This window comes from Armigeres subalbatus, chromosome 1, assembly GCF_024139115.2.
Source record: "Armigeres subalbatus isolate Guangzhou_Male chromosome 1, GZ_Asu_2, whole genome shotgun sequence".
Lineage (NCBI taxonomy): Eukaryota > Metazoa > Arthropoda > Insecta > Diptera > Culicidae > Armigeres > Armigeres subalbatus.
Genome location: NC_085139.1, coordinates 98,621,600 through 98,633,189, shown reverse-complemented (window position 1 = coordinate 98,633,189; position 11,590 = coordinate 98,621,600). Strand labels below are relative to the sequence as shown.

General features: G+C 45.6%; 1 protein-coding gene across 1 annotated transcript; it reads left to right on the top strand.

The window, feature by feature from the left end:
- Nucleotides 1-316: 316 nt before the first annotated feature.
- Nucleotides 317-3,157, top strand: LOC134203532 (mitotic apparatus protein p62). Its single transcript, XM_062678386.1, has 2 exons — nt 317-534; nt 1,926-3,157. The coding sequence occupies exons 1-2, from the start codon at nt 492-494 to the stop codon at nt 2,702-2,704; spliced, it is 822 nt and encodes a 273-aa protein (XP_062534370.1). The 5' UTR covers nt 317-491; the 3' UTR covers nt 2,705-3,157.
- The last annotated feature ends 8,433 nt before the right edge of the window (nt 3,158-11,590 follow it).

Genomic DNA, 11,590 nt, shown 5'->3' with positions numbered 1-11,590 from the left:
TAGAAGTAATTTTGATTTCATTATCAAACCCGGCTATGGTTTGATTCCAATCAATGGTAAAAACTCAAATAATGTATGAGAAAAACTTAATTTCCGTTAGGTGAATAATTCAAATTTGTTTTACAACACCACAATCGGGATTTATACCCACCAAACGTCACGCCCAATCCAAACCTGGGTAGTTCCAAATCGCCGTGTTTACCTACAGTCAACTGTACCCACCGCCAACGTACCATGGTGTGAGTGTGCTTTCGCTTGCTTGCCTTTAGCTCGCCAGTGTTTGATTGCTGCATTTGAATATGTAGGTAGAGCATCGCCGTGATTCTACCGAGGACCAACCTAACCCAAACTCGCGTTCGCAAAATCAACATAAAGAAAGTGCGGTTCACCGACAGCAGTTCACCGGGAAGTAAGACTCTCTCCAGTTGCTTTGCAGATTTATCTTGTTCTAGAAGTAAACTCACCGGCGGAAGGAAAAAAGCGCAACCACAATGTCGGAACCATCTAAGGACGCATTACGCAAGGAAATTGCCGGTAAGTGGTTTTAACTTTCTATCGGTTCCAGTGCGAAAATCAATCAAGTTTAGCCGTGGAAACAGGGAAAAAAGTGAACCCGGTGATGTGGTGAGGATAATAAAAATGGTGCTTCTTTTCGGGGCTATGCCGCTGTCGAAGCGCATTTTCGTTGAGTGTATTGGTGATTGGGATGTATCTCGCCGCTGGAAGCTCTAAAGGTCTCGAGACGCAAAGCGATTGGGGGAGGCTACGGGAAGGATTTTTTCCGACCGGTAGAGGATCCAAGAACCCTTTGAAAATTATCGCTGGTATCTCCATGGTGATGTAGGGTTTGCTTGTTCTCGAGCGAGGATGAAGGAAATATTTCTTGCGTTGAGTATCATTGAGGTGTAACTACATTCAGTGAGATAACCTTCACATCACTCTATATTAGTGCCATTTGATAAACAAATCATCGTTTCAATTACGCAGAAATGCTTAATCTTAAAAAAGACTGAAATTCGTTTCCATTAGATATCCTTCTGTGATACTGTGAGCAAGATTTTCGTTTGAAAGTATTGATGGAGTTTCAGCACTGATGTATGTGCAGTAGTAAAGGTTACTTTCATTAAAATGGATGAAAAAACATAAATAAATTTGATTTGGAATCCCAACATTTTTTAATTTTAGCTTGATGAAATATTTTTACAAATTATAAAAAAAATGATTTTTACTTCGCATTTTTAATCATAATTTTTATCATTATATGAATTTTGAGATTTGGATCAGTTTTTTAACGCAATTCAATAATTGTTTACTATATTTTATTTTTCGTAAAACTAGTATTTGCTTTGCGATAAGTAAGACTATTGTTTCAACTTCTACGAACCTCCGTCAGTGAATACTTGTAGCTTGAAAAAGAGATGTGAGACAGTCACGTATTTTGAGAGCTCATTGCTGATCATTGCTGTAAAGGCTGTTCTCAATGGCGACAATGAGTTAATCTGTATCTGAATATTTTTCATTGAAAGGGGAGTGAAGAAAGCCTTATTCAATGACGGATTCGATAAAAATAAAAACGGTATGAAATAAGCATTAAAAAATCTACCTACTTTGTGTAGCTTGACATCGCACAGACATGGAGCCAATGAAATTTCTCATGTAAGCAGAGCCATAATTTATATACATTAAGCTGGATGTGACATTTTTCTAAACTCCTGTTCCGGAAGGAAAAGTTTAAAATGGAAATACCATGCTTTAGTCAAGCATCAATGGCTTCGGAATCCAGGTACGGAGATTAATCCATAAAAAACACATTCAACCCGCCATAGCTAAGCATTGATTTCTGTTCGTATAACCTTTCAGACAATTCATTCTTAGTGAACTTCACCCAACTAACGTTTTTACCTCTCCTTCTGTATCATTTTCAGCCATTCTCAAGGATGCCAACCTGGAGGAAACGGCCGCCAAAAAGGTGCGCCTACAGCTCGAGGCCAATCTCAAGTGTGACCTGTCGGGCCGCAAGAAAGAGGTGGACGATCTCGTGATGGAGTACGTCAATGCACAGGACGAATCCGGCGAAGAAGAGGAAGAGGACGATGAGGAAGAAGAGGAAGCCCCCAAGAAGAAGCCATCGAAAAAGAAGCAAGACAGCGAAGACGAGGATGAGGAGGAGGAAGAGGAGGACTCCGACGATGATAAGAAAAAGAAGGGCAAGCGTGGTGCACCTGCCAAGCGGGGACCAGCCAAGAAGAAGAAGCGCGGGTCGGACAGTGAGGAGGAATCGGATGGCTCCGATGGGGGATCCGACGATGATTACAAACCGAATAAGGGACCTAAGGGTAGTGCCAAGAAGGTCGGCCGTAAGAAGAAGGGTGGCTCCGATTCCGACTCGGACGAAGATTGGAAGCGATCGAAGCCTGCCAAGGCTAAGAAGGCTCCTGGAGCCAAGAAGGGTAGCGGTAAGGGAACGGGCTTCACCCGACCATACAATCTGTCGCCGGAGCTGGCCGCTATTTGCGGAGCAGAAGCTCTTCCTAGGCACGAGGTCGTCAAAAAGGTGTGGACCATCATCAAGGAGCGTAATCTGTACGATCCCAAGAACAAGCAATATGCCATCTGCGACTCAGAGCTGCAGACCGTCATAGGCGTCAAGCGATTCCGCACGTTCGGTATGCTTAAATACTTGAAACCGCATTTCCTAAACTAAGACGGGTGGCGTGGGGCAAACGTCTGACTTTTCCTTTCCTGCTTTGAATAACTGTGAAGTTTAGGAACGTTTTCCAAACCAACATAATAATTGTGCAAAAATTCGCACAGGAATGCGAGTCATTTTTCTCTATAGGTTTTAAGTGGGGAACGTACCTAAAGCAGGAAATTTATTAACCGCTCATTGGAGCGGAATAACTTGTACGCAGGACGCAATCCTTTGGAGACTGGCTGCAAAAGCCAGTCTCCTCCCAAGCTATATTTTTAATACTTTCAATAACCCGATATCAGTCAATGAATGCGACAAATAAGCGCAGAATATTTAGGAGAAAGCAGATGATAAATTAAAATGCTAATTTTAAGTGTAAAAGATTGTACGAACCGAATTGAACGCAAACACTACGCGCTCATCGCGAAATTCTTCGAGTGATGGTAATAAAGTATCGAACAAACAAATTTAGTTGACATCTTACGATTGATCCGAAATTCTATTTTCCAATTGTGCGCATGCTTATGCGTTCATCAATTGAATGCAAAAAATAATCGTGGAATTTCATATTCCGCACAGTAAGGTCTCTACGTCATCTTGAAATTGTCATGAAATTGGAAACATTACCATACAAGACAGAATGAATAACCTATCCAAAGCTCAGATCTCAAGCACATCGAAAGATTCTTCAACTCAAAACACAGCGCAACATAAATATCACAGTGTATGTTTATCTTATCAATTACAATCTGTTGAAGTAGATTGTGCATGGCAATGGCAACTGATGTCAAATTCGCGCAGAAACGGTCGCAAATTGTGCATTCTGACAATAGAGCCAATAATTTAATAAAAGTTTACTAGCTCTATTATTCTGACCCATTGATGATACATATCTATATACATAAAATGAATTTCTGTCTGTCTGAACCTTATAGACTCCGAAACTACTGAACCGATCGGGAGGAAAATTTGTATGCAGAGGTTTTTGGGACCGGGAAGGTTCTCAAGATGATTCCAGACCCCTCCCCAGTTGGAAATTTCTGCATAACTTGAGAACTATTCAGATAATAAATACATTTTAGGCGAAACTAAGTTCGTCGGGTCTGCTAGTGTATAATAAGGGTATGTGTTAGTGCACACTTTTTCATGGCGAAACGAAACAAAATATGAAAATTCCACGTTGGTTTAAAACGAAGAAAGTATAAATTTTCTTATTACATACTATGTTTCGACATGTGAAAGATTTAGCTCGAAAATGTTCAATCAAAGTTAATTGCCTATATTCCGGGGATTAAAACACCCGACTTGGACATTAATTTACAATGTACAAATGTAACAAATTCCTTTGGTGGGGTTTGAACCCACAACTCCAGTATGCTAGACCTCCGCCGACAGATTTTTTCGCTTAGATTCGCAAAGGCCTACCTTAGCCTTGCGGTGAGATGCGCGGCTTCAAAGCAAAACCATGCTGAAGGTAGCTGGGTTCGATTCACGATCCAGGCTAGGAAATTTTCGGGTTGGAATTTTTCTCGACTTTCCTGGTCATAAAAGTATCATCGTGCTAGCCTCGCGGTATATGAATGCAAAAACGGTAATTTGGCTTAAAAACCTCGCAGTTAGTAACTCTGGAAATGATTAATAATGCTGTGATGCGGCAATGTCCAAGTGAGGGATGTTATGCCAATAAGAAGAAGATTAGTAAAGCACTGATTTCGGCGTTGGATGTGGATGTGAGCAGCAGGGACTATGTCCAAGGACTTGACGATCCCTCCCAGGCCATCTGCGAGTTGAGGGGCTTGCCTAAGATGTAATGGGGTTTGACAGTGGGCCCTGTTAAATTCCTATAAAAAGCTGCATGTATCCGCAAGTAGGCCCCACCAAAGCGACCGTGTGCCGCTCAAAGCGCACAAGCCCAAGTCCTGGTGTTAGGTGGGACGCTAAACAGCCCTGACACGACGGCCCTCCGACGAGACAGGAGGTTTGCGCAGGCCCAATAAGCCGCCTTTAAAAACAACTATTACGAACAATATAAGAGATAATGCGACTCGATATAATCGGCAAAGACCTAGGCGACGAATAAAGGATCACGATTGGAAGCTTGGAACATGGAACTGCAAGTCGCTAGGCTTCGTAGGTTGCGACAGGATGATCTACGATGAATTACATTTCGCAATTTCGACGTCGTGGCGCTGCAGGACATTTGCTGGACAGGACAGAAAGTGTGGAAAAGCGGGAATCGAGCGGCCACCTTCTCCCAAATCTGTGGCACCACCAGCTGGGAACCGGCTTCATAGTGCTGGGTAAGATGCGCCATCGTGTGATTGGGTGGCAGCCAATCAACGCAAGGATGTGCAAGCTGAGGATTAAAGGCCGTTTCTTCAACTATAGCATAATCAACGTGCACTGCTCACACAAAGGGAGACCCGACGACGAGAAAGAAGCGTTCTACGCACAGCTGGAGCAGACATACGATGGATGCCCACTGAGGGACGTCAAAAACGTCAACGGTGACATGAACGCACAGGTAGGAAGGGATGAAATGTATAGACCGGTCATCGGACCGGATAATCTGCACACCGTATCGAATGACAACGGCCAACGATGCATAAACTTCGCACCCTCCCGAGGAATGGTAGTCCGAAGCGCTTTCTTTACCCGCAAAAACATCCAGAAGGCCACATGGAGATCACCTAACCAAGAAACGGAAAACCAAATTGAACACTTTCTAATCGATGGTAAATTCTTCTCCGACATCACGAACGTCCGCATTTACCGCAGTGCGAATATTGAATCCTACCACTACCTCGTTGCAGGAGGTCTGCGCTCAAAACTCTCGACGGTGTACAACACGCGTCGAAGTCGGGCTCCGCGGCTTAACATTGGGCAGCTACAAGACGGTAGACTAGCCCAAGAATACGTGCAGCAGCTGGAAGTGGCACTCCCAACGGAAGAACAGCTAGGCGCAGCGTCTCTTGAAGATGGATCCGCCATTGGTTGCACCGCAACCGCTGCACTTGGCACGGTGCCCCCGGATCAGAGAAACGACTGGTATGACGGCGAATGTGAGCAGTTAGTAGAAGAGAAGAATGCAACATGGGAATGCTGCAACACCGCACGAGGGCGAACGAGGCACGATATAAGCGGGCGTTGAACAGACAAAACTCGATTTTCCGGAGAAAAAAGCGCCAGCAGGAAGATCGAGACCGTGAAGAGACGGAGCAACTGTACCGCGCTTATAACACACGAAAGTTCTATGAAAAGTTAAACCGTTCACGTAAGGGCCACTTGCCACAGCCTGATATGTATAAGGACATGAACAGGAACTTTCTTACAAACGAGCATGAGGTGATCCTAAGGTGGCGGCAGCACTACGAAGAACACCTGAATGGCGATGTGGCAGACGAAGATGGCGGTATGGTGATGAACCTGGGAGAACGCGCGCAGGACATAATTTTACTGGCTCTCCAGGAAATCTAGGAGGAAATTGGTCGGCTGAAAAACAACAAAACCCCTGGGGTTGACCAACTACCAGGAGAGCTATTTAAACACGGTGGTGAGGCACTGGCTAGTGCGCTGCACTGGGCCATTACCAAGGTTTGGGAGGAGTGGATGGAAAGGTGACGTGTGTCCCATCTACAATAAGGGCGAAAAGCTGGATTGTAGCGACTACCGCGCAATCACATTGCTGAACGCCGCCTACAAGGTACTCTCTCAAATTGTATGCCGTCAACTAGCACCAATTGCAAGGGAGTTCGTGGGACAGTACCAGGCGGGTTTTATGGGCGAACGCTCCACCATGGACCAGGTGTTCGCCATTCGCCAAGTACTGCAGAAATGCCGCGAATACAACGTGTTCCGCAAATCTACGATCCGGACTCGCCGAGAAGAAGCCTTGGCGAGTAGAAAGCCCTCGTACCCGAGTTTTATAATCACGGCCACGCCGGCCGTTTTCTCCACGAAGCCACGATCCGGTCCCGTCTTAAAAATCGCAGAGCCCTCGTCCTCGTGCTTGTCCATTGCGGCCACGCCAGCTGTTTCCTCCGCAAATCTACGATCCGGACTCGCCGAGAAGAAGCCTTGGCCAGCAGAAAGCCCTCGTACCCAAGTTTTATAACTATGGCCACGCCGGCCGTTTTCTCCACGAAGCCACGATCCGGTCCCGTCGACAGCGAACCCGTCGAGAAGAAGAAGCCTCGGTACCGCCGAAAGCCAACCCGAGAAGCAGAATCGTTGGCAAATTGCAGAACCCTCGTCCTCGTGCTTGTCCGACTGCGGCCCCGCCGGCTGTTCTCGCCACGAATCCACGGTCGGGTACCGCCGAGAAGAAGCCTCGACAAGTAGCAAGGCCCTCGTCATCGTGTTCAACCTTTCGGCCACCCCGGCTGTTCACTTCGCGAAGCCAGAATCCGGCCTCGCCGGTAGCCAAACCAACGAGAAGAAGCCGCCGCCTCGAATACCCGCCGAGAAGAAGCCTCGACAAACAGCAAAGCCCTCGTCATCGTGTTCAACCTTTCGGCCACGCCGGCTGTTCACTTCGTGAAGCCGAAATCCGATACCGCCAGCAGATCAACCCGCTCGTCGAACCCCACCACCCTTGTCTTCGTGTCCAACTAGCAGCCCAGCCGGCTATCGGCGGTAATGAAAAGTCATCCAAGGTACGTCACCCGCGCGCATGTCGCCAATGGGCCCCCACGTTTTAATCGGCCGCATCCATTCCTTATCCCTGTTTACTAACCCACTCCTGGCACTATGAATTGGAAAAAATAAATTATATAAAAATGTATTTGAACAGTAAATTTCTTTCATACGCTATCCCTATGCATTAGATTGGCCCAGGAAACAAAACGTGGCTTAATTTCACGGGGCACCCCCCAGGATTGTGTCTTTGGGTGAGAAAATCAATCTCTGAAAATTTCAGCTCAATCGCTTGTTGCATAAGCTAGCGCATTTGATTTGAAGTTTGTATGGGGATTTCAGCCAAAATGTATAGGAAAATACACCTCCGTCACTCATTCGATCTGGAAATTGGTTCTGATTGCTCGATTGACCTCAGAATTGCAAAAACGGCAATTGGTATGCTACAGAATAATTTCACAGAACATTGTATGATGATTAAATGAACTTTTATATAGGTTTCGGCTGATGCGATTCGATCAAAAAATCCAAAAATACAAAAATCAGCTGCTAATAAATCAGCCGAAAATTATATAAAAGTTCATTTAATCATCATGCAATGTTCTGTGAAGTTGTTCTGTAGCATACCAACTGCCGTTTTTGCAATTCTGAGGTCAATCGAGCAATCAGAACCAATTTCCAGATCGAATGAGTGACGGAGGTGTATTTTCCTATACATTTTGGCTGAAATCCCCATACAAACTTCAAATCAAATGCGCCAGCTTATGCAACAAGCGATTGAGCTGAAATTTTCAGAGATTGATTTTCTCACCCAAAGACACATTTCTGGGGGTGCCCCGTGGAATTCCACAACATTTTTTCTTCCCATACTAATTTGGGCCAGTCTAGTATGCATGTTTGTGCGTCGTTGTCTTGTCCTATTTCTGCTATTCCCTCGTGAATTCCTTGAGCAGGTAAGGCAACCCTAAGAACCCCAATGGTAAGCTAGTTTGGGACGTGTGGACGTCCACTGCATAGACGGTGGACGTAACTGGCAGTTACAAGCTGCTCTTCCGTTGGGAGTGCCACTTCCAGCTGCTGCGCGTAGTCTTGAACTAGTCTACCGTCTTGTAGCCGCCCAATGTTTAGCCGCGGCGGACTACTCCGACGCGTGTTGATCACCGTCGAGAGTTTTGAGCGCAGTCATACTGCAACGAGGTAGTGGTCGATTATTCAATATTCGCACTGCGGTAAGTGCGTACGTTCGTCATGTCGAAGAAGAATTTACCGTCGATTAGAACGTGGTCGATTTGGTTTTCCGTTACTTGATTAGGTGATTTCCATGTGGCCTTGTGGATATTCTTGCGGGAAGAAAGTGCTTCGGACTACCATTCCGCGGGAGGCTGCGAAGTTTATGCATCGTTGGCCGTTGTCGTTCGATACGGTATGCAGACTATCCGGTCCGATGACCGGTCTATACATTCCTCCTTCCTACATGGGCGTTCATGTCACCGATGACGATTTTGACGTCCCGCCGTGGGCATCCATCGTATGTCTGTTCCAGCTGCGCATAGAACGCTTCTTTCTCGTCGTCGGATCTCCCTTCGTATGGGCAGTGCACGTTGATGATGCTATAGTTGAAGAAACGGCCTTTTATCCTCAGCTTGCACATCCTTGCGTTTATTGGCTGCCACCCAATCACGCGTTGGCGCATCTTAACCAGCACTATGAAGCCGGTTCCCAGCTCATTCGTGGTGCCACAGCTTTGGTAGAAGGTGGCCGCTCGATGCCCGCTTTTCCACACTTTCTGTCCTGTCCAGCAGATTTTCTGCAGCGCTACGACGTCGAAGTTGCGGGGATGTAATTCATCGTAGATTATCCTGTCGCAACCTGCGAAGCCTTGCGACTTGCAGTTCCATGTTTCAAGCTTCCAATCGTGATCCTTTATTTGTCGCCTAGGTCGTTGCCGATTGTATCGAGTCGTATTATCTTCTATGTCGTTGGTAATAGTTGTTTTTAAAGGCGGCTTATTGGGCCTGCGCAAACCTCCTGTCTCGTCGGAGGGCCGTCATGTCAGCATGTTTAGCGTCCCACCTAACATCAGGACTTGTGTTTGTGCGCTTTGAGCGGCACACGGTCGCTTTGGCGCAGCCTACTTGCGGATTCATGCAGCTTTTTATAGAGGTTCAACAGGGCCCACTGTCAAACCCCACCACATCCTAGGCAGGCGCCACAACTCGCAGATGGCCTGGGGAGGGATCGTCAAGCCCTTGGACATAGTCCCTGCTGCCCCCAACATTGGCAGCAACATAATGATTGCATTTAGTTGAAAATTTGAAAAACATGAATGAAACACTGCTGGAGAAACCAACATGTTTGTTCTATTTTGCTCCAGATGCAAACTAGAATTGTGGTCGAAAATTTGGAATGGGACTGAATCACTCCTGATTTCACTCTGACTCCACGGATTTCACGGGTTTAGACTTGGCCATTCCGACCGCCCTCTCCAGCTTGGCGTCCAACATCGACTTTCGAAGTTTCAGCAAGCTCCTCTTGTGGTCCTTACTGATATTATGCTTCGATGAGGCAAAGTCGATGATGGCGTCCAGCTGTTCCGTCGCCACCTCGAAGGCCGAAATCCCATCGCGTTTGCAGTTCATCGCCTCCACAGGCCAGGGGCCTCCAATACCCTTTACCGGGGTTTTTTTAGCCCAGATGAAGGTTAAGTGACCCACGCTGGCGCTGCGCACTGAGCATCCGACTATTGCCTCTGGCCTCCTAGGCGAAGACCTGAACAACCCACCTCTTGCAAAGGGGTTATCGCCTACACTTCTACCATTCATTGAAGAATTGACTTGGTTTTCCATTTTGGTCCCACGAGTTGCTCGGGAAAACCACGCCACCACGCCAGAGCCCAGCATGACGCGGTAAGGGACAATTACTGTGGAGGGTGCCCAGTAGAGTGATTCAAATTTTGACTTTTTTGCTCCCCTATGCTTAAACGATGGCATTTGCCATTTTAATAATCGTCCTAAATTTTTAGCTAATTTGGATGTAATTTGACTGAGCACAAGCAGTTTGAAGCTTGTATGAAAATTACTATGAAAACAGTAACTTTTGTGAAAAACCGTTCCGCATTATTGCCAATTAACCTCTAAAGTTGTATAAATACGTTAGCAAAACAGGAAATTTTACAAATATAAATATCGTCGTTGTTGCTAAACGATTCTATGCTAGCAACAAAAGTTATTATGGAAATACTGAATTGTGGAAAATTCAATTTAACACGTAAAACAATAACATCAATATAAATAATCAGCATTTTTGTTTTCTTTATAATTTTGCTCACAAAAGTCAGATTGCTTCGCAACAACAACTGACCTTCGGCTTAGGATCTATTCTGTGATGGTGATGCGTTAAACATATTCAAATAGATTCTGAGCTGCTTCACGAAACGATCCTTTACATAAGTGGCAATTCTCATAGTAATTTTCATATAACCTTCAAACGGCACGTGCACAATCAAATTACATCCAAATCAGATAAAAATTTGGGATGACTGTTAAACTAGCAAAAACAATCGATTAAGCACAGGGAGCGAAAAAGTCAAAATTTGAATCACTCTAGTGCCCAGGCAAGGCCTAGCTAATTATTTCACCCCCTGGCCATGCATCCCTCGGCACGGGTCGCTTAACGCCTTGAGATTAGGGGTTAGGGACGATGGTCCCTTTGGTCGCACCCCTTACTCTAGCTGATGTCAGAAGGACAACAGTGCAGGCTGCACTACCAGCTAAGTACAAAACCCTTAGCTGGCGGTCGATTGTCGTCGGAAGACCCGTGGAAGCGTGAGATTGGAACTTGTGAGGACCAGAGCTGTGTAGGTCGCTCCTATCCAGATGTCAACTCACCATTTCGCAGTCCAGATAGGTGAGTGTGTGAGGAATATATAATGCCATAATGTGTCTCTGTGTACAGGTGACGCATGGGGAGTGGAAGAAGAGTTCAGGTGCATAAGTGCATTTGTGTACGTCATTGTGTTAGTAGCAGATTGTATTAAAATGAAAATTGAATATGTCATGACATGACATTTAGAAAATACAAATATCCCTCTATTAGTTGAACTTTCTTAGTTAAGACTATAAAATCGTTTAGATGGAGTAAAATCAAAGGGCAGAATTTCTTGCCCTGAGTGTAGGAGAACACTGCTTGTAAGTATCCAGACGATGGAAATTTAAGCAATGGTATTTTATTTTTTTTTGTGTAAATGAGAGGGAGGAGGAGAAC

Excerpts from the sequence above, each read along its gene's own strand:
- LOC134203532 (XM_062678386.1), top strand. The coding sequence starts at position 492 with ATGTCGGAACCATCTAAGGACGCATTACGCAAGGAAATTGCCG. Across the intron at positions 535-1,925 it reads ATTACGCAAGGAAATTGCCG|CCATTCTCAAGGATGCCAAC; the intron begins GTAAGTGGTTTT and ends TATCATTTTCAG.